At 36.7% G+C, this 22605-nt stretch overlaps 3 protein-coding genes across 3 annotated transcripts; all 3 read left to right on the top strand.

The window, feature by feature from the left end:
• The first annotated feature begins 4282 nt into the window (after positions 1 to 4282).
• Positions 4283 to 6208, top strand: LOC121419915 (synaptogenesis protein syg-2-like). The gene is made up of 3 exons (XM_041614405.1): positions 4283 to 4619; positions 5283 to 5591; positions 6044 to 6208. Exons 1-3 carry the CDS (start codon positions 4286 to 4288, stop codon positions 6142 to 6144), a joined length of 744 nt encoding a protein of 247 aa, XP_041470339.1. The 5' UTR covers positions 4283 to 4285; the 3' UTR covers positions 6145 to 6208.
• A 2590-nt stretch (positions 6209 to 8798) lies between these two features.
• Positions 8799 to 16717, top strand: LOC121420259. Its single transcript, XM_041614834.1, has 6 exons — positions 8799 to 9032; positions 10625 to 10705; positions 11636 to 11980; positions 12452 to 12784; positions 13086 to 13433; positions 14003 to 16717. Exons 2-6 carry the CDS (start codon positions 10651 to 10653, stop codon positions 14323 to 14325), a joined length of 1404 nt encoding a protein of 467 aa, XP_041470768.1. The 5' UTR covers positions 8799 to 9032; positions 10625 to 10650; the 3' UTR covers positions 14326 to 16717.
• A 3602-nt stretch (positions 16718 to 20319) lies between these two features.
• Positions 20320 to 21334, top strand: LOC121419594. The gene is made up of 2 exons (XM_041614051.1): positions 20320 to 20704; positions 21015 to 21334. Exons 1-2 carry the CDS (start codon positions 20329 to 20331, stop codon positions 21332 to 21334), a joined length of 696 nt encoding a protein of 231 aa, XP_041469985.1. The 5' UTR covers positions 20320 to 20328.
• The last annotated feature ends 1271 nt before the right edge of the window (positions 21335 to 22605 follow it).

The raw sequence follows: 22605 nt of genomic DNA on the forward strand, positions 1-22605 counted from the left end.
CACTTTCAAAAATTTACATTGACAATATGTTTCCTTTTTTGCTTTTATCGTTGTCGGAAACATCGTGGTCGACTGGTTAACGCACCTGACTGGTAAAGCAAGGATCGGTGGTTCAAACCTCGCTTGACTTTTTTTCCTCTTTAGGTGGTCTGTTATGAATATGACAGATCACCTATTATATTCAAATTTGCATTACTCGCGCGTGCAAACTCGCAAAATAAGTCATAAATGGGCAAAAATATGCCTCTTTAAAATTCGCTGTAGCTTGACCCCCAATTTTTCCTCCTCCTTGGATATAGTCAATATCTCATTTGAAGATTTGTGATGACGTCAAAATTACGTAAGAAGTGAGAATTAGATTTTTTCGCAACATACGTAAACTTGTTTATGCATATTTGACCGTATCTTCGTTATTAGTGGTCGGTTTTCTCTCAAATTTTGCTGCGATGTAGTGAAGAAATCTATCCACAGAGAGCATGGAATAATTTTCACTTCCGACCACAGCATCAATGTTTTATGACTTGTTTGATTTGTTGCCAATTTTTTCTGGACCTAATTTTTGAGAATGTTTCAGTGGAAATGTTTTATCAATCAATTGTACAGTCTTGCTGAAAGTTTCAAGCCCCCTTGCTTTGCGTTTTTTTATGTAGGACATTTTCCGTTATTTTGCCGGAACTTTTTAAGGGATAATTTGAAGATTGTAAACCATCATTTATTTGTTTTGTTTTTTTAGTAAAAGCTGCAATATTGAAACGCTATTGGGTTGAACAATTTCATTCCGGACATTTTCCGGAAATTCCCAGATTTTTTTACTATTCGGTCATTTTTACTAGTTTTAAGGTAAAGCATATTTTCAGTTGCCTTCTGTGAAATTGAAAATAGTGCAATTTGGTAAATTACATATTTTTCCGTAATTTTGCAGGGAATTCGCCGGTATTTGAATCTTTTACCTGACTTTTTTCGTAAAAAAATCATCAAGAAAGAATTTCAAGCAAATGCACAATTAATATGGATACTGAAAATTCTTGACGGAAAATTTGCTAAATCTTTAGAAATTTGCAGACATTTTGCAAACTTTTATCCCCAAAAATCTACATAATCCTTTTATCAAAATCATCACTGATGAGTTTTGAAGTTAATGCTGTGAACTTGTAGGATTGTGAAAGTTCTCATTAAAATTATTGAAATTGAGCAGAAATTTTGAATGAAAATAATATAATATATTTAGGATATTTTAGTTTTCAAAAAGGATCACCTATGAATTTTCAAGTATTCTGTGAAATCAACACCCACTGACATTGTAAAAATTCTTGTTTGAAACTTAATTGAAATCTTGAAAAAAAAATGCACAAAATCTTTAAAAAAGATTTTGCATGAAAAACATCATACCGTCGATTAGAAATTAGCTGCTTAGAAAATTAAGGCGCCTTTCATCGCGCAGTTTTGGAAAGCCAATTTGGTAAAATTGTCTAAAATTTTTGAGGAGTTTTTAAGGCGTTTCATGTGCTTCAAACGTCATTTCGTAATTGCCGTATTGCATTATCACCAACATATTTACAACCTCACGATTGTCATCTTCACATTAATAATCATATTTAGCAATGGTCAAAATTTACTCCCATTATGTCTATGATCAAGACTGGCTAATGATTTATTTCATGCATTAGCCGACACTTAATGAAATTTCATGACAGACCACCTAATTCGTCCTCATGAGAATTAAAATCTAGTTCTTATTTATAATCTCGTCCATGCAGGATACCATGCATTTGAAGTCACTATCAGAACTGACCACACTCTTCCAGTTATCGGGGAAATTTTCACCCTGACGTGCATCTTCACCCCACAAACCAGATATCGAGAGCTCAATTGGATCAGGGATGACAACTTCCTCGTGGCTTCTCATACATGTGTACCGCACCGTGTACCTAGCTGTAGTCTACCCCACAGCAATAACCACTTCAAGTACAGCTTGGAAGCCGATTCTTCGAGTGGAAACCTAACAATAAAGATGCTTGACAAAGATGACAACAGCAAGTACAACTGTACAGTTATCTGTTATGATAGGAGTAACGTACTCGGATCAACGAGCAAGCAAGTTATACCTTTGTCTCCAGGTATACACGAATTATCCATTGTAATGCAATATGATAGTTTTAGATAAACTTATGACTTAAATCGAAATCACGTGACATGAATTAATAAAAATAATAGTAACTACATGTACAATTATTGTATAGCGCTTATCACGAAACACGCCTCGGGACGATAAGATAAAAATCGAAACAGAGAATTTCAGCAAAAAACAGTAATTGTATAGTTCACAGTAGACTGTAGACAGTTGATGGGCTTCAAATGCGAAGGGAAAGGTCATTTAACGAAAAAGTAGGTTTTTAACATGGATTTGAATTTCTATGTTGAATCTGCTTGTTTTATACTTTGTGGTAGATTGTTCCAGAGATGAGGGGATGTAAAATAGAAATATTGTGAACCATAAGACTGGGGTACTGGTGGCAGGAACCATTAAAAGTGATTTTTTTTTCTTGTTGCGGGAGGGTGAATATTCTGATATCTGAATTCGTTTAAATTTAGATGGATACATGAATGGAATGTGTATTTATTTTCGGGCTTATGGATATTCAATCTTCAAATAGGCTAGGCAACCTCCAAGATCCCCCAAGGAAGTTCTTATGGCTCAGGTGTGATAAGCGTTCTTAGCTATCAATGATAGCTGAATATCCCGGTACTATACATCCCCAATTGGAACACTAGCTAGTGAAAAGATACACCGTAAAAAATCAATTGCGATTCCTGTACCCTAAAAGCATGTGCAACAGAGCAAACAAATAGTGAAACCACAAATAATATTATGTCGTGCGCCAATCATTACCATAATAACCATAATAATTTTGATAAAAGGGAGCTCATGCTACAAGTAATTCCTTTGAAAGCGACTCCGACCCCCCCCCCAAAAAAAACCACAAAAATATACCATCGGTCAGTTTGGAATTTGGAGTTTTGCCGATGTGAATGGATGCATTGCAATGGGTATTAGGTACAAGATCTTTTTCGGCAACACAGCTGTCCTTAATGGTAACCGCTTGCGTTATTTTGAATATGACGTTCTTCGTATAAGTCTTTATGGATATGTAAATATCAGGGGTAGCATATCCGTTCGAAGACAATCGGCCTAACATTTATTCTAAATATAATGTCCCCCTTTACCAGCTCAGCCGTACAGGATTCACATCTCACATACTTCATCAAGCAGCTATTGTAACCACAACACTTACGTAACAGTAATAGCCGGACAGGCATATGACATCATATGTGGAGCGTATTGGGCAAGGCCTCCTATTAGGTGGCGAATACCGGGTGATGTTACTGCTGTTCTTCAAGAGCAGTCTGTTGTGGTACAGGATGACTTCTACAATTCTCGGAAGATTGTTACTCTTACGCCTTCCCAGAACGATGACGGAAAGATCCTCGATTGCTTTGCATCACATCCAGAAATTAGAGATAACCTTCAATGCTCGGTTCATCTAACTGTTCGAGGTAGGTATCGGAATATAAAATAATGTATCATTTTGTAGAACTGCGCTTATGTATTTGTTACATCACTATTGTTTGTGTGACTGCTTGTTGTGTTTATCACATCGCTGTGTAGACACAAATACTCCTAAAATCTGGTCGTAAGGAATAAAAATACTTATATTGCATAATATTTGCATAGTTATTTGTACCAACATATAATAGTACGGTCAAAGTGAAAATGACATTCATTATCTTATTATCTGTGGGTATCTCTTATTGCCTCTATCTCCTCCCTCCCTGTTTCTAAGGTCTAGATTAATGCATTCCGATCTGAATACGAGTGTAATTAATACTTTTGCAAAAAAATGAAGCACTATAAAGCAGTACAGACAGCCAGGTTTATCTTATAATCAGAGTCACCATTTAATACAGCCAACAGGCAAAAGCCAAGATGACTCGCGCTACATACAATACATAGCCACTGATAGAAAGCCACCAGAGGTGAAGCCCACTTATTAAAACTAAATTAAAAAGTGATGATCTGTTATCACTGTAGATTACTTTTGAGATAAGTGTCTGCCTATTCGTCTGCAAGATGACCACAAAATCTATGGATCATTATATCCACTTGGATCCATATTTGTGAGCGGATCTTCTGGAATGTGTGAAGTCATTTTAAACTCTATCAAAACAATTTTTAATCGGTACCCGCCTCTCCAATCCCTTTGTTGTTCAAGTTGTTCCATCTCGCATGCTACTTTTCCAAACCAAGGATGAACAAAAATACGCATCGCAGCCAGCGGTCATATACGTCCAAGAAGATTCACCGACGTCCATCACTTGTAAGACCATAGCATCTTTACCAGCGACTGAACTATCATGGACTGTCGTTGGAGGTAGGAAAATTGTTTTGAATAAGAGCAAACATGTAAACAATTCCAGTTCTTTTGATAACTCTCTGTTTGACACTGAAAGTACCATCATGATACACCCAGACACGAAGACCCACGGAATGTCAATCCAATGCAATGCATCGATGGACAAAGAACTTGTTGGTACTAAAACAGTTGAATTAATAGTTTATGGTGAGTTCTTTTTTTCTTCTCTCTGTCAATATATCAAGAATTGGTTGCTTGTGTTGTTTAATGGAATTGGGGAAGAATGTCGTTTATTATCAAATCTTTATCACTGTGACCAGCATTAATATAATATGTATGAGTTGAAGCACACTCACCGCTACAAATCACCATTATCTGTACCAACGTGCGTGAAGCTCCTGCCCCCACACGTACACACTCCTTCCCCCAGTGATTCAAGTTACTAAAACGATCCTGGATCATGGAAAACGGCTCCTGTGTCAGGCATTTCAACCTTCATTGCCATTGAAACGCTCTGTAAATGAAAGCATTATCTTGAACATATGTGAGAATCTTTGGTTACTGGGTTTGCTTTTGTAGAATTGATTCTAATTGAAATAGTGAATCGTATCAACAGAATCACCTTTTGGGAAACTAGGGTTGGTCAGAGCTGGAATTATGGCAGATGCCCCAAATGGAATCTCCTTGCTTTTGTCCTGCTATTTTTTTTATACCCAGGGCCCTGTCCACGGAGGATTATTCTATTGTTACTGGCGATGCTGAGCATTGTCACAGCACCCCCAGTAACGTCAGAAAATCATCCGTGGCTAGGTCCACGTTTATGCAGGTGTAACAAATACGATTATTATTATTTCTATTATATCGAACAAGCTTTGCCAGATGATGTCAGAATAACTATCGAACCAGCTGTATACAACGGTATGGAAACAAATGTAACCTGCAAAGCTGTTAATGGATACCCAGCTCCAGTCATCCATTGGTACATTGGGTCAAGGAATGTCACCGGTCATTCATCTATGAAGATATCAGTCAACAGCGCTGATCGATATGATGCTGAAAGCACTCTGACCTTCACACCAAATCGGTTTGACCATGGAAAATATATTCTATGTCAGGCAGTTCAACCAACATTAATCTTAAATCTATCGATGAATGGGAGCATGATCTTGAACATTTCATGTGAGTATCAATCATTGCTGAGTAAGCCATTGCGAATTAGAAATCAATGCAAATCTGCAATATTTTGTTACTTTTGTGTAATGCCCGCAATTTAGCTTTTATTTGATTCAGAATAACACTGATATTTCTTTACATTATTGACACGCATCGATAAAGAACGAACGTATTATTTGTTTTCTTCACTAATTTCGTCGTAAATTCATAATCCATCAATATTCAGCCAGGGCGAGCCATGACGGACATATTAAATTCTATGTTAATTTTAAATCATATCAATATTACTATTATAATTGTTATTATTATCATCATTATTATTATTGTCAATATTATATGTCAGCTGTGTGAGGGTAGTGTTGCATAGATTATTAGCTAGTTGCAAATTTCATTGTAGCCATTTACTGTTTACCTATCACTTTCTATTCTTGCTTGACTTGTTTTACATGAAAATGCAGTTATCCCACATCCACAGTCATGGATCATCGTTGACGAAAACGAGACGACATCTTCAACTCTCTTTGTTGACTTCCAACCAATATTTAAAACCAGGTTATGATTGTTTAATCATAGAATAGAATGACTGCCAAATAGGATTAGAGAACTGTGACTACATTTCTAAACAATACGAGAGGCCTTGATAAGTAATAATACAAGCCATTAACGTGCCCTGTTGTCAACAGACCAGTTTGTTTCCTTTCTTGGTAAATAAAACCAAACACGGTTCTTGTTTCATTCTGTCATTTAAAGAAAATTTATCCTCATTATCTTCAGGTAATAATTCCTACCTAATAATATTCAAATATCCTTTAGTTTGCATACCCAAAAGACTAATATTTCGTTGCATTTAAAAGGGTAAATAATTTATTTGCAGTGTGACTTCCGCTTTTCAAATCAAATACTTGTCTTTATCGCCTTCAATTGTTAGTCACACATGTTGGAAGGAGGTGAACCTAGATTTTGACATCTGTAACTGAATGTGAGGACGGGGATTTAATTTCTAAAGCACTTAATCAATTTTGGGTCGTTTGAGTGAACTAACAGTTTGCGGCATATAAGCAAAGGCCTACAGGTAAGAGATATTTGGGACCTTTCGCAATCATCACGGACGCTAGTATTAGGGTCCCCTAACACAAAAGTTAACGCTTAATCATACACTTGATTTTTAAGATTGATTGTGCATTACAGTCAATAGAATCAAACGTAGAAAACTGCTCTACGATCAATGCTAAGCTTTGTGTAACAGGGGGGTTACAGGCCCTACAAATCTGCTTTTCGTGTGCAAAATCCCTTTCCGCGACACCCGTACCGCATACATGCATGTATATTACGACTGATGGCTGGAGATATTCAAATGCAGAACCTAAAATAGATTTATGACATGGAGAAGAAAGTGGTTTTTCAAACAAATCGAGAACATATTGAGTGAGAAAAAACTTACTGAATGAAGGCTTAAATATAGATCATTACAGTCCATCGAATCGATATTACATTTAATGTGGATTATTGGTGGATCACTGGCAATTGATTTCATGGATAAGATCAACCTCTCCAGCCGAACATTTCGCATGCGTTGATATGTACACATCATATGCGATACCTTTGAACTCGTTTCCTTTTGTTTCTTTTGTTTCTTTGTTTCTTTTGTTTACTCCTTATCCACAAACGATATGCCTCTCGCACACGATGTGAGGGGCATTATGTTTTACATTCCCCAGAAATGGGGATTAGATTCAAATTCCGGGGGACCACTTCCATTGATGAGTGGATACCAGGCACGACCATGGGGTTTCGAAAAGTACCCTAAACATGCTAAACAAGGGAAGCAATTCTTTTCCAGATTATGAAAATGCATCTCTTAACAAGTATTTGGCTTGTGAAACCCTACAAGTATTGAATATATATCCCTTATTTCAGCATTTTAAACATCGTTTTGACACCCTTATAACGTTACATAGGCCTATATACGTAACGTACCTGCCCACTCTGTCCCCTTTTACGGGTGGTCGCTACTGGTATCCACTAATCAATGGAAGTGGGCCCCCCGGGCGGCCTCTCGAGCTCTAGGAGGAGTCAAATGTGGCTTTGGAAAGTCGTCCTCAATCGGATAAATCGCTGTTACCATAGTAGCAACCAGAATTTTGCACACGAAACGCATATTGAATGTTTCCGTCGCAGATGCGAAACGAAAAAAAATCTCATGTCACACAATTTGCATTGCAGGACTGAGTTTTACGACCATGATGACGGGCCCAAAAAGTCCCTTCCAAAGTCAACGACCGTTGTAAATAAGCGTCCGCGTCCTCAAACGAAAGGTCGGGATTGACAAGCACCAGGACCTCGACATCCCACAAGCAACGGTCTTCACGGTTGGACAATTTTGACCTTTTTTAAGTTCCATCTGATGCTATAGTTATTTCCTTGTTATGCAAGGAAGCATATTTTGTCATATTTGTGAAGTCATTCACAAGCTGTATTACTGCATTTAATGCATAAAAGGTTGTTCTGATTTCAACCCGCTTACCTTCTAGGTTACTCAAGGGCGGGCCTGTCTTGTATTTTCTGTATGTGATCGGAATGAAAAATATTTTCGCCATCACTCTGTCCAGTATCATATTTGTTTATGTTTTAAATCATATTTATTTCTAGCTCATATTGATCAATGCTGATAATATTCAGATGTTTATATCTGTCATGTTGAAAAAAAATAAAATGAAAAGAAAAGGGAAAATCCATATTTTATTGTTCGAAATAGACATGAAATGAAATACTCCGAAAAATTTGCTTTGCCCAATTGATCGTTGGCCCGGCAGCTGCTGTGCAGCGCCGGATCGACGAGGCTCTATATCTTTAACCGTTGAACGCCAAAACATGGTAGCAGCAACTCCAATCTTCCTTAACGTCTTTTGGTCAGACGCGGTCGGGGTTTGAACCCTGACCTCCCGGTTGTGAGACGGACGCTCTACCAACTGAGCCAACGCGTCGGTTGCCTTCTCTTTTATTTAAATGAGTAAAAATCTTATAATTACTTTTACAAAAATTGTGAGTTGAATAAACGACAGTGAGAAAGAGAGAGAGGGGGGTATATATTGAGTGCGCCATTGATGGGAGGAGTTATTCAGCTGTGCAAGACACAATTGTCTTGGCCTAGCATTGTGTATTTTGAATAGGAAACATAGCAATCATGCACCTAATTGGGTTTTATAGATGGTATGTGGATTGCTATTGTACAGAGTAGACACACCTCAACTTGAACACCATGTGGAAAGGAGAGTTGGTTGTGGCTGCTCTGAAAATTCAGTTGAAGATAATTTGTTTTTGTTTTCTTGAGCTTGCTAAAATTATGCAAGAATTACTAATTTTTCTGATCCAAAGGCAGAAATATTTAACCTTTTTACTTCAGTGTAAACTTGACAATTTTTCAAGTCTGAGAAGCTCAAGCCATCGGTAAGCGAATGAAACTTTTGTGATTCAGTTTTAATAATTAAGTTACTTTCGAATGCTTTAAAGACATGGCTGAAATTGTGGTAAATCAGGATAGATATGTTATAGGTTCACCGTGTCATGTGGGATTTCTTGGTGAAATTAAAATTCCAGATTCTTGATACATCAACCATTGTCATGATTGTAAATGGTGATTTCAAAAAAAATAATTGATAACAAGAACGAGGTTGTGCATTTTACATACAAATGAGAATAGTTTCTCTGGTTCATGAAAGCTGAAAGAATTATGCATCGAGGTAAATAAACAGACAATGATTGTTCTATATGGCAAATGGCATGTGTTGAATTGTAATCATTTGAGTCTCCATGTGACAATATCTTTTAAACCCGATTCAAATACAGATCCTGCCGCTCTCCGAAATCTTGAGGATCGGGTAAATGGTGATGGTGATGCTTAAATTTTCCGGTTCTCTGAAATTTAAATGTTATGAATGAACGTTTATGTTGGACTTTTTTAAAACCCATATGTAAAAAGTACAAATTATTATATTGATATCAAAATTTCTCCCGGGGGGGCACTTACATTGACGAGTGGATACCATGCGCGACCCCAAAAACACGTAAAAAGGATGTATTTTTCAAGATAGGGCAAGTTAGGTACGTAACGTAATAAGGGTGTCAAAAACACTAAAATAATGAAAAAGGGTATCTATTTTGCTAGGAAAGCTACGTGTTTAGGTTCAAATTTTCGAGGGTATAAAACAAACTAGACTAATTTTTTTTCTGCCCCAGCTAGGAGTCAACACTACGTGTTTAGAGGAGTTCAGCGCGAGTTGGATTGTATACTAAACCCAATGATGTAGGTAAAGAAAACTGACGATCGACGTCCGTGACATAACATTGAAATATCGCTGTACTTGTTTAGAGGTTCAATTCAGGGAATACTTGCCAATAGTATCGTTTTGTTTCCAATACTTGTTGAGGGTACGGTTTCACACGCCAATACTTTCTAAGGGGTGCATTTTCAGAACATAGAAAATACGTGTTTAGGGTGCTTTTTAAGATCTCATGGTCGCGCATGTAACCCACTCGTGAATGGAAGTGGCCCCCCGGGAACTTTCTAAAGATCAGGCGCACTACATATGTTTTAATATTATGGGTTAACTTTTAACAATAATTATTGGTGTTTCATGTATTAAACACTTGTATAAGCCTCGGCACAATAAACAAATAGAGATATATTCCTCGTTATTTCAACATTCCTTAAATTTTCGTGAGATCCTTTATTGCTGAATATAACACTATAAAGCATTGTTACAACTTCCTCCAAAGCCACCTATCGTTTGTCAGAGTATATTTCCGGTTCTTATTGAAGCGGTTGTAAAGACTTAAATTTTAAATAAACCATGCAACAAAGAGCGCCACCATATTCACTAATCAAGTCACGCAAAATGTCATTTTAAATTGATGTCTTATTGAAGTTGTGAAACTGAATCATCATTGTATCTATTCTATAATACTCTTTTCCAGTGCTATCGTTATGAAATCTTACACAGCATAATGCATTTTATCGAATCTCGTTCTCATATACTCAGCTTGAGTTTTCTCGTTACCTAAAGTCATGGAGGTCATTGTTCCAATGATCTACCTACTGCTGAACCTTGCAATTTCTTTTGGTAAGTTTACCCAAATTCAATTATCCATTGTTACGTATGTGTAGTTCTATAAACGTGTGTATTACGTATATATTATTATTGTAGCATGCGATAAAACCTAGAATCAATTATAATAATATGCAATAATTACATAGCAATTAATACAAATGTCTGTAAACGTTGCATAATATTACTTCGACTTCAGCACGAATACTCGGATCGGGGGCGTCGAGCATTTAGGGAATTTCTTCTTACCTGATACCCATTCACTACACATGGGGGCCGAGTGGCTAATGTATATACACGCTTTGCCAATGACACGATACTGTGTTGGGATTCGAACCCCCGACCTTGTCATGATACGTCATCGAATTTGTGACAAGTTTAATTATCATCGACGAAGGTGAAAGGAAAGTCATTTGAGGATGAAGAAGTGGAGGTTCTCTTATTATGCAATCAGTTTTGCACTCTTGACTGAGCACTTAAGAAATATGTCCAATTTGGAATAATTTTCAAACATTAAAAGAGAGCACATGACTATTAAAAGCAAACCAAGCAAATTTACGTAAAAAGGGAATACAAATCTTTCATCCTTGTTTTGAAAATAAAATTTAGTGAAGAGGGACTTAGCAAATCAAACCTCGGAAGTGCAGTTGAAACATATTTTACACTAATTTCGCTATTATCGAAAATTTATAGGGTTATTAAAGCAATTCATTATCTTAATGGCATAATCCACACAACTAATTTTCCATCCCACGCCGCAACATGTAAAGATAAATAGGTGGGTGCCCACGAATGGCCTATTATTCCCTCCTGCCCAATCAGTCTATATTTACATTTGGCCGTGTCAGCCGTATTGATCATAACATCATGACATCACTTCATGTACATGATGTGTACCATGGATTTTTTTTTCTCCAAAGAATCCTCTTTCTTTCACCCATACAGGACACCATGCATTTGAAGTGTCTGTCCAGACAGACAACTATCTTCCGGTCATCGGTGAAGATTTCACTCTGGTCTGTACCTTCACACCTGAAACCAGATATCGGCGGATTGTTTGGACGAAGATTAGTAATATCCAGGTGGCCAGTCATTCATGGTCACCATATCCATTCGTAACCTATCTTGACCCAGAGAAATTCAGCTTGGCCGCTGATACGTCAAGTGGAAATTTAACAGTATATGGCCTTGACGAAAATGATAACGACATTTATACTTGCTCATTAAGCAGCACAAACGGGGCTTGGAAACCAGGATTCAATAGCATTCAGGTAACGCCACTACAACCGAGTAAGTATTCTACAAAAACAAATATATATATTAGAGCTATGATCGTTTATTTGGTTACTGTAGGATGAAGTTTAAAAGCAAATCGAAGCCTTTCACATACCATTGTTAATAAAAGTGAATTAAATGGAGGAACCATTTACATGGTGTTAAGCCATTGCAATATAGTATTAGTGAAGCGCCTTTATGGTACATGAATAAGGTTGTTTTCAGAACATTTATTGAACAAAGCTACTTCTATATGAGTTCGTGAAATCGACTTCTGTTCTCTCCGAAACTAAAATTCTAATTAATAAACTAGGCGATGCCAAGAACACGAAGGTTATAAACCAATCCCTAGTCAATTTGAAGTTTTGAATAGGAAAATAGTTTTGAAAATCGTATTTTCTTCGCAAAGACGAAAATTTCCACACCAGTTAAATTAGACCCAACCAAAATCATGAACAAATATTTTTTTCAATTTTCTGTCACCAGCTGCACCCTTCAGGATTCGTATAACAGACGAGAGATCGAATCGTCATCACTTTTACAACACGAATCTAACAGTAATGGCTGGACATCAAGTTAACATGATATGCGAAGCATACTGGGCGAGGCCTCCTGCAGTATTACAATGGCATATGCCCTACGATGTAATAGCTTTATCTGATGATCAGTCTAATGCCATACGAGACGGCCTATATATCTCCCAAAGAGCTCTTACAATCAAAGCCTCTAAGAATGACCGAGGAAGGATACTCGAGTGCACTGCAATGCATCCACTACTTCAAATCAATCTCCAAATATCGGTTCATTTGAATGTTCATGGTATGTATCATCTTGTAAGGAAAGAATATTTCACAAGATATCCATGCCACCCTCTGGCTTTGTCCTTCATTTACAGATAAATAAAAAAATTTAAGCATTTTAAGTGTAAGCTTTCTTTTTTGTTCAAAATCTAGTGACCATCTCAATGTCTTTTAACGTGGGTCATTTTCTTTGCTTCTGTAATATTTTCCAATTTTCAGAGCATCTTCATTTAGCAACACTAAACAAATCATAGCTTTAGATTAAATTTTACGTGATTTTAATAAGTTTTGCATGTCAATCCGCTGTCTTCATCCTGCAGTTCTACCATCTAGTATGCTGCTCTTTGTTCCTCACGCTGAAGGCCACCAAGAACATGGAACTCCGTCAAGAAGTCTATACATTAAAGAAGATTCAATCACTTCAGTCACTTGTAAAGCGATTGGATCATTCCCAGCGACTGAATTAGAATGGCATTTTCCCGATGGCAACATTAGCATGCTGAACAACACAGAGACTAGAAGTTTCGTTTCAGATGATAATTTAGCTTACACTGAGAGTTCCATCAAAATACGGCCAGAGAAGAAGGACCATGGACAGTACATTCACTGCAACGCATATATGATTGGCAAGTTTGTTGACCGAGCAGTAGCCAGATTGATAGTGTACGGTGAGTTACGATGTATCTTAAAAATCTATAAATTGGATATCATGGCTAAATATTTTCTTCCATTTCGAAAGTATTCTTTACAAATATAAAAAACGCTTATAATTTGCCTATCAAATAACCCAAATGGGTGATTTCAAGTACGGTGTTGACCTTTTGGTGTTGGTGTTGGGTCAATTTACACGATTATAATGCCACACATAAAATGAAGATGACCCTGAAAAGTACCTCACTAGTTGTTGGGGTGTTAATAATGTGATCTAGATCAGTTTTGCAAACTATGAATAAGATTTGGAGCCAGGGGAAGCAATCCAAATTTCAACACCAGCACCAACACCAAGGTCAACACCGGACTTGAAATCATCCAATGTCACCATTGTCAAAAATAATGGCTTGTCAGCACCTTGTACTGGGTATTTCACCGGTCATGTTGGCTTTTCCATTTGAGCTTAAAGGTTCAAAATGTACGTTTAGTACGTTTCATATTGTCATAATTAATAGTTGAGGATCTGCTTGCCGGTACCGACCAAATACATGTTATTATTTCACTGCTTTAATTCATTCACCCCAAGCCATACCAGATAATGTTAAACTGACCGTCCCAGAGAGCCTTCAAGACGGTATACAAACCGACATAACCTGCACAGCTCGCAATGGGTATCCTGCTCCTCTCATTCACTGGTATATCGGATCAAGGAACGTCACAGGCAATTCAACCCAGAGGACATCCATCAACAACGCTGGTCGATATGATGCCGAAAGCACTCTAATCGTTGTACTCAATAGGTTTGACCATGGGAAACATCTTCTATGTCAGGCATTTCAACCTGATACGCCTTTGGAATCGTCAATAAATGCAAGCATGATTTTGAACATATCCTGTGAGTATCAATAACTACTGCTTGAGTAATGAATAGTGAAATGAAATATAATAAATATTTGGAATATTGTGCAATTCTACTTCTCAGTTTATTTAGAATTGTAGAGATATTCTCTATTCTGTGACTTGCATCGACAACGAAAGCTCTTTACATGTAACATTAGTCCAAAGATCGTTTACTTTTCTTTTACACAAAATTGCCATTTTTGCTTCAGTTACTTTTTACAATGACAATACAATCCTACCCATTTATCTGAGAAAAAAAATTATTCCTTTTTTTTTGCATTACATGCTTCCGCCATTCCTTGGAATGTTCACTCTTACAATGAGAAATATACATGATTTGCATAAGTTAAAGTCTTCTCTCTCTAAGAAAAATAAGAAAAAAAATGCTTGTCATGTAATAAACTTAGTTTCCAACTAATTTCGAATACTCTCTAAATTCATTTTACTTAGTTTTAACTTGTGTCTTTTGTTTCACATAGGTGCGTTGGGCAGACGTAAAGTTATGCGCTGTAAAAGAAGTAATCAAGATTATTAATATTATTTTCATTATAACTGAAATTTCAGCCACCCCAAATCCACCAGCATGGCTCTTCCTAGACCAAAACCAGACGACAACTTCAACTCTTTTCGTTGCCTGGCAGCTTAAGAGCGATTAAAGACGCAAATATATTTGATTGATCTATTTAGAATCTATTTCGAAAAAATATATAAAATTCGTTGACTGCCAACCAATATTTAAAATCAGGTTATGATTTTAAATCCTAGAATAGAATGACTGCCAAATAGGATTACATACTTTTTACAGTGCTGGCACTCAAAAGCATTATTGTGGCCCACCTGATGTAAACAGTACGTGATAACAAAGTTTAACTTATTTCCCAAATTGATGAAATTTGAAGTCCTAGGCCTATAGACCTAAGAACTTGTATTGATTAAGCTGTGTACACATTTCTACACAATACGAAAGGCCTTGATAAGTAATATTTGAAGCCATTAACCTGCCCTGTTTTCAACAGACCAGTTTGTTTCCTTTCTTGGTGAATAAAACCAAACACGGTTCTTGTTTCATTTTGTCATTGAATGAAAATGTATCCCTATTATCATCTGGTGATAATTCCTACCTAATAATATTTAAATATCCTTTAATTTGCTTATTCAATATACAAATATTTCGCTGCAACTAAAGGAGTTGTTATTTGCGGTGTGACTTCCGTTTTTCAAAAACTTGTCTTTATCGCCAGTCACACATGTTGGAAGGCGGTAGACCCAGATTTCGACATTTGTGACTGAACGTGAGTACGGGGATTTTAATTCTAAAGGCATATAATCAATTTTGGGTCGTTTGAGTAAACCAACATTGTGGCATTAGCAAAGGCCAATAGGTACAAGTAAGATATATTGACAAACATCGGGAAATCGACATGCCACAAGCAACACTCTTCATGATTGGGCAATTTTGACTTTTTGAAGTTCCATCTGATGCTATATTTACTTGTTATGCAAGGAGATATATATTTTTTTCATATTTGTCAAGTCATTCACAGTCCGTTGTTAATGCATTCAATGTATAAAAGGCTGTTCTGATTTCAGACCGCTTACCTTCAAGGTTACTCTATGAGCTGGCATGTCTTGTTTTCTTTGTACGTTATCGCAATGAAAAATATTTTCGCCATCACTCTGTACAGTATCATATTGATCTATGCCGATGACATTCAGATGTTTCTGTCACGTTGAAAATGCATTCTCTTTGATTGAAATGAGTAATATCTAAGAATTCCTTTTACAAAAATTTTAAGTTGAATAAACGACAGTGAAAAAGAGAGAGGGGGAGCAAGTTCATTGTTGAAGGGCAAGTAGCCCAGTCATCGCAGTAAGCCTTTGTACTCAAGTTGGTGCACGGAACAAGATATTTGATTGTAGAAGTTGAAAATTGACAGTTCTTGTGTCCGTTTCAACTCACTATGCTTGTGAAGAGAACTAATTGAGAGTTGACTGACAGCTTAGGATGTTAAGACATTTAAGTACTCAAGTGGTGTCTAAACGTTCCCAGGTACAAGAGTTGTATACCAAATGGTGAAGGATAGATTAGGCTAATTCAGGGCCTACTACCATGTGTGTTACAGTGAGGTATATGTATGGATAGTAAGACAATAGATTCACTTAATGCTAATTGTGAGTTTAATATGTTCACCATGTCATATGGGATTTCTTGTTGAAATAATATTCCCAGATTCTTGATATATCAACCATTGTCATGATTGTAAATGGTGGTTTCAAATAGATAATTGATAGCAAGAACGAGGTTGTGCATTTCACATGCATGTGATAATAGTTTCTCTGGTTGATGAAAGCTAAAATTATTATTAATCAAGGTAAATAAACAGATATAGATTGTTTTATATGGCAAATAGCATGTGTTGAATTGTTATCATTTGAGTCTCTCTGTGACAATATCTTTAAAATCCGATTCAGATACAGATGCCGTCGCTATCCGAAATCTTGAGGATAGGGTTAATGGTTATGATTAAATTTTCCGGTTCTCTGAAATTTCATTGTTATAAATGCGAAATTCAGTTTAACGGTTCTAAAACCCATATATAAAAAGTAAATTTTTTTATATTGATATCAAAACTTTCTAAACATTGGCTGGTTGGTTGCATCAGGTGCATTACATTTGTTTTAATATTATAGGTTAAATTTTAGCAATACTTATTGGTATTTCATGTATTAAACACTTGTATTAGCCTCGCCACAATAAAAAACAAATACAGATATATACTTTTTTATTTCAATATTCCTTAAATTATTTACATTCGTAAGATTCTTTATTGCTGAATATAACACTGTAAAGCATTGTTACAACTTCCTCCATGGCCACTTATCGTTTGTCAGAGTATATTTCCGGTTCTTATTGAAGCGGTTGTAAAGACATCAATTCTAAATAAACGATGCAACAAAGAGCGCCACCTTATTCTTTCATCAAGTCACGCAAAATGTCATTTTAAATTGATATCTTATTGATGTTGCGAAACTGAATCACTATTGTATCGATTCTATGATAATCGTTTCCAGTGCTATAAATCAAAATGGATTCTTAAACATCATGATGCACTCTATCGCATTTTGTTCTCATATTCTCAGCTTGCTATTTGTAGATATCGATAGTCATGGAGGTTATTTTTCAAATTATGTATCTATTGCTGAGCCCTGCCATTTCTTTTGGTAAGTTTACCGAAGCCTAAGTACTCATTGTAGCATAGGTGTAGGCCTGTATATGAGTGTGTTAAGTAGATATTGTAGAATGCGAACAGACCTAGAGTTAACAATAATATGCATCATTTAGCGCTTAATGCATTATCAACCCGGCTTTAGATCGGCGCATCGGGCATTCAAAGAATTCTTTCCTATCGGGTACCCACTTACTACACATGAGCGGCAAATGCAGATTAACGCCTTGCCAAAGGAAGCAAGTACTGCCGTGGAATCCCAAACCAAGTAGTCATGGAACTTCATCGATTATCAGAAAATTAACCTGAGAACCGATCTAGGTGTAAGTGATTGGGGATAAGGAAGTAGAGGTCGCTCCTATTATGCAATTGATGTATCCACCGTGTCTGAGCATCTTAGAAATATTTCCAAGAAGGATGCACATGACTATGGAAAACCAACTTAAGTTGTGGTAAAAGGAAATACAAATCTTCTATCCTTGTTTGCAAAATAAATTTATTGAAGAGGGACCTAGAATAACCAACCTGGTGAAGTGCTATGGAAACATATTGTGCACTGATTTGTTTTATTATCTAAAGTTTATAGAGTAGAGTCATTGGCATAATCCACACAACTAAAATTTGAACCTCATGGCCGACCACGTAACGTTAAATACTTGGGTGTCCAATCTTGCCCGATAAGTCTATCCTTTATTTTGCCATGCCAGAGGGTGTGTTGTATTCATCATTACATTGCTTAATGTACATGTTGCATATCGTGGGGTTTCCTTCAACGAATTCTATTTCTTTCACCCTTGCAGGACACCGTGCATTTGAAGTGTCTATCCAGACGGACAAGTCTCTTCCAGTCATCGGTGAAGACTTTACAATGTCCTGTTCGTTCACACCGGAATCAAGAAATCGGCGAGTGGTCTGGACCAAGGGTGTCAATGTCGAGGTGGCCTCTCATTCATGTTTACCGTATAGAGATTGCATATTGTCAACCTTTCTTGACCCAAACAAGTTCAACTTGTCGGCTGATAATTCGAGTGGAAATTTAACCATTAGAAATCTTGATGAAAATGATAGCGATGATTATTCTTGCTCATTAAGCAGCACATACGGAAATGAGAAACCTGGATCCATGAGCACACATGTGACGCCATTTTCACCGGGTTAGTAAGTTACAACAACGATATTGGGATATTAAGCCTGAAAGAAGAATTTGTGGTTCAGTTGCAGTGGCGGATCAAGCTTTTTACTAGTAAGGGTTTGACCAGTATTGTTGGTGCGGCCCAGAGACGATGAGCTGCAATGTACTGCTTCCTAAAACCACTCCCATATATTTGGTACTTTTTAGCCTAGGCGATCCTTACCGTCAGAGAAAGGGGAGTTGGATATATGTGCGTGTATATATATATATATATATATATATATATATAGATAGATATAGATAGATACACATGTCTTTACATATTTCGGCGAGTGCAAATGTGACCCAAGATTCGCCTCTGAAATTGATGAAATGAATTAAAGATCGCTCTATAACCACCGTAGGAAGGATAGAGGCTTCCACAAATCAAAGTCGTTTACAATGGCCTACCACTATCGATTATATTGAATTGAATAGATGGCCTATTTACCTGGTGTTTGGCTAGTACAAAAGTACGTGTTACATGACCTAGAGTTAGTTACTTCTGCATGAGTAGTTGAGCTTCATTATGTAGGAGAATTTACTCTTGTGTTTCCTCGACATACACCTTAATGACATCGATTGCGTAGACAGCAGGAAAAATATTGAATAAACTAAGTTTATGGCAATAATTATTTCTAGTGTCACTAATATAAGAATGGCGACAGAATTTAGAAAATCATATTCCTTCCATAAGAGGTAACTTTCATTATTTTCAGACCAGTGAAATTAATTCCTTCCAAAATGAAGTAGACCTACATGTATTTGTTTCTGTTTTTCTTTCACCAGCTCCACCTTTCAGGATTCGTGTCATAGACGCGAGATCGAATCGTCCTTCCATTGACAACACGACTATAACCGTAACGGCTGGACAGCAACTGAACATCACATGTGAAGCATACTGGGCAAGGCCTCCTGCAATATTACAATGGCATATACCCTACGATATAATATCTTTACCTCGTGATCAGAATAATACCATACAAGACAAGTACAACCTATATATCTCCCAAAAAGTTGTAACAATCAAACCTTCTAAGAATGACCAGGGAAGGATACTTAAGTGCACTGCATCACATTCAAAACTTCATAAAAATCTCCAGATATCGGTTCATTTGAATGTTCAGGGTATGTACTCCCTAGGAAAGAAATAATATTTTATGATCCATACCATACTCTCGTTTTGTCCTTTGCTTACTGGTATAATGTAAATAACTTTAAGCTTGCTAAGTGTTAGACAGAAATGTACCAAAATAAACATTATTATTCCGTCTTAGCCTAAATGCACCAAAACGGGTGAAAATAAACTTAAAAAGGGGGAAAACGGTCACTTAATTTCTCGCTGTCGCGCAACTTCACTTCCCTGATCGAGCTAGAACTTTAGTCTATGTGTTTTCGTGAGTGGAGCCAACGGAGTTCAGCGGAACAACTAACAACAGAGACCGAAGCTTTTGGTATGATTTCTTAGGTGGTCAAAACCTACAGACAACCTTAAATTCTTATAATACGCGTATTTTTTTACAGTTTCCCTCGTATTTTCAAAACATCTATACATAATGACACTAGATAAATAAAATCTATGTGTTTATTTTACGTTATTTTAATAAGTTCTGTATGTCAATCCCCTCTCTTCATCTTGCAGTTTTACCATCTAGTATGCTGCTGTTGGTTCCTCAGGCTGAAGGCCACCAAGAACATGGAACTGCGTCTAGAAGTCTATACATTAAAGAAGATTTAACCACTTCAGTCACGTGTAAAGCAATTGGGTCATTCCCAGCAACTGAATTAGAATGGTACTATCCTAATGGCAACATTAGTATTCTTAACATCACAAAGACTCGTAGTGTTGTTTCAGATGATAATTTGGTTGACACTGAGAGAACCATCACAGTACTACCAAGGAAGGAGGACCACGGACAGAGCATTCAATGCAACGCATATTTGAATGGCAAGTTTGTTGATCAAGCAGTAGCCAGATTGATGGTGTACGGTGAGTTACGATGCACATTATCTTGAATCATCTATTGGATATCATGGCTTGATATGTTCTTCCATTGCGAACGTATTACAAACAAAAACCCAAAACAGGCTGATAATTTGTTACCAAATCGAGATCATCAAACCTAATAGCTTGATAGAACCTTTGTTCCACGGGCCATGCTGATTTTTCCATTTAAGCTGAGAAGTTCATCTGTACAATAAATACAGTTGAGGATATGCTCGCCGGTACCGACCAAATGCATTATTACACCAAGTTTTAGATATCTTATATTTCACTACTTTATTTTGTCCACCACAAGCTATTCCGGATTATGTTAAACTGACGGCCCAAGAGGATCTCCAAGCCAGTCAAAGAACTAAAGTTACCTGCATAGCTTTCAATGGTTACCCTGCTCCTCTCATCCACTGGTACATCGGGTCAACAAATGTCACAGCCAATTCAACCCTGAAGACATCTATCAACAGCACTTATCGATATGATGCTGAAAGCACTCTGATCTTCATACCAAATAATTTTGACCGAGGGAAACGCCTTCTTTGTCAGTCTGTTCAGCCTACAATACCCTTGGAACTCTCAATGAATGCAAGCATGGTGCTGAACATATCATGTGAGTATTAATATTTAATGCATTAGTAATAAATTGTGTTGAAGATTTGCATAAGTTGTGCTGCTATAATTTTCAGGTCATTCAGAATTGCACAGGTATTTCTCCCTATTTTGACATGCATTGACAACGAACTCTCTTTAGCTTTTGGCCCAATAATATATATTAATATATATAAATCCAAACCATTTTCCTGAGAAATAAAAAAAAATATTCCTCTTTTACCTGATATTTCAGCCACCCCAAATCAACCATCATGGCTCTTCGTAGACCAAAAACAGACGACATCTTCAGCTCTCTTTGTTGCCTGGTAGTATTTATTGAGACCGATTAAGGGCGCACATATTTTTGATTTATCAATTTGTATGTTATCGATTAGAAATCATTTCATTCGACATTCATAATGAGAATACACGACAAAGTAAACTTATTTGGGGGAAATTGATACAAGGGCTCTCATTGTATCAAATAAAAAAAAATATTCGTCCACTTGCCAGAATTGATTGATTCATACCCTTATTGCATTAACCTATAAAAGCAACTTTACAGAAAATAACTTTGAATACAATTCAAATCAATGATTAAAGTGATTGGTTAACATTGGTTTGACTTTTTAAAAATCTGAGCTTGAAAGTTACACTTGTCAACTGTGTCTGTGATATGTTCCAAAAATGAGGCCCAGAAAAAATTGCATTCGAAAATGATTATTCAGTGCTTCAAAAATTGAATATAAAGTGACCGGAAACACCATCTTAATTTCATCCCATACACTTATGTGTACTTTTTAGGTGTCTATAAGACGCCTAATTACAAAATCGGGGTTTGCCTTGTAGTTTTAGCTTCTTATTCTCAATAATGGTTGTTTTCAGGGTTTATTAGTTCTTACACATGCACTTGTACACATGTTTCATCTTAGTTTGAGAATTGTTTAAATCGGCTGCTCACAAAGTTAAACAATACCTTTAATTGCAAGAGCGATCAATTATTTAACATTCCACCTTTTACTTGAAGCTTAATTGCTTTCATTTTCGCTATGACTGAAAAGGGTCAATCCATAGCTTGGCAGCCTATAGCCGATCGAAAGCAAACACCGCTTCCTGCTCATTTCACATCCTGAGCTCGATAGGTGTTATATTGTTTTATTACAATCGGAAAATAAATCTGGACTACGAGACTGAGAATGAATTTCTCAGTTCATATAGTCTTTATTATCTTTACCTTTCACAAGGCACGTGGGGTGAAAGTATCTACCTTTCTGCAGAACTCGGATATTCTCCCGATTGTT

The sequence above is a fragment of the Lytechinus variegatus genome, chromosome 8 (genome assembly GCF_018143015.1).
Source record: "Lytechinus variegatus isolate NC3 chromosome 8, Lvar_3.0, whole genome shotgun sequence".
NCBI lineage: Eukaryota > Metazoa > Echinodermata > Echinoidea > Temnopleuroida > Toxopneustidae > Lytechinus > Lytechinus variegatus.

Coding starts and splice junctions, on each gene's coding strand:
- LOC121419594 (XM_041614051.1), top strand. CDS start 20,329: ATGTCAATCCCCTCTCTTCATCTTGCAGTTTTACCATCTAGTATGCTG. Junction 20,705..21,014: donor AGCCAGATTGATGGTGTACG/GTGAGTTACGAT, acceptor GTCCACCACAAG/CTATTCCGGATTATGTTAAA.
- LOC121419915 (XM_041614405.1), top strand. CDS start 4,286: ATGCTACTTTTCCAAACCAAGGATGAACAAAAATACGCATCGCAGCCA. Junction 4,620..5,282: donor AGTTGAATTAATAGTTTATG/GTGAGTTCTTTT, acceptor ATATCGAACAAG/CTTTGCCAGATGATGTCAGA. Junction 5,592..6,043: donor CATGATCTTGAACATTTCAT/GTGAGTATCAAT, acceptor ATGAAAATGCAG/TTATCCCACATCCACAGTCA.
- LOC121420259 (XM_041614834.1), top strand. CDS start 10,651: ATGGAGGTCATTGTTCCAATGATCTACCTACTGCTGAACCTTGCAATT. Junction 11,981..12,451: donor GGTAACGCCACTACAACCGA/GTAAGTATTCTA, acceptor TTCTGTCACCAG/CTGCACCCTTCAGGATTCGT. Junction 12,785..13,085: donor GGTTCATTTGAATGTTCATG/GTATGTATCATC, acceptor TTCATCCTGCAG/TTCTACCATCTAGTATGCTG.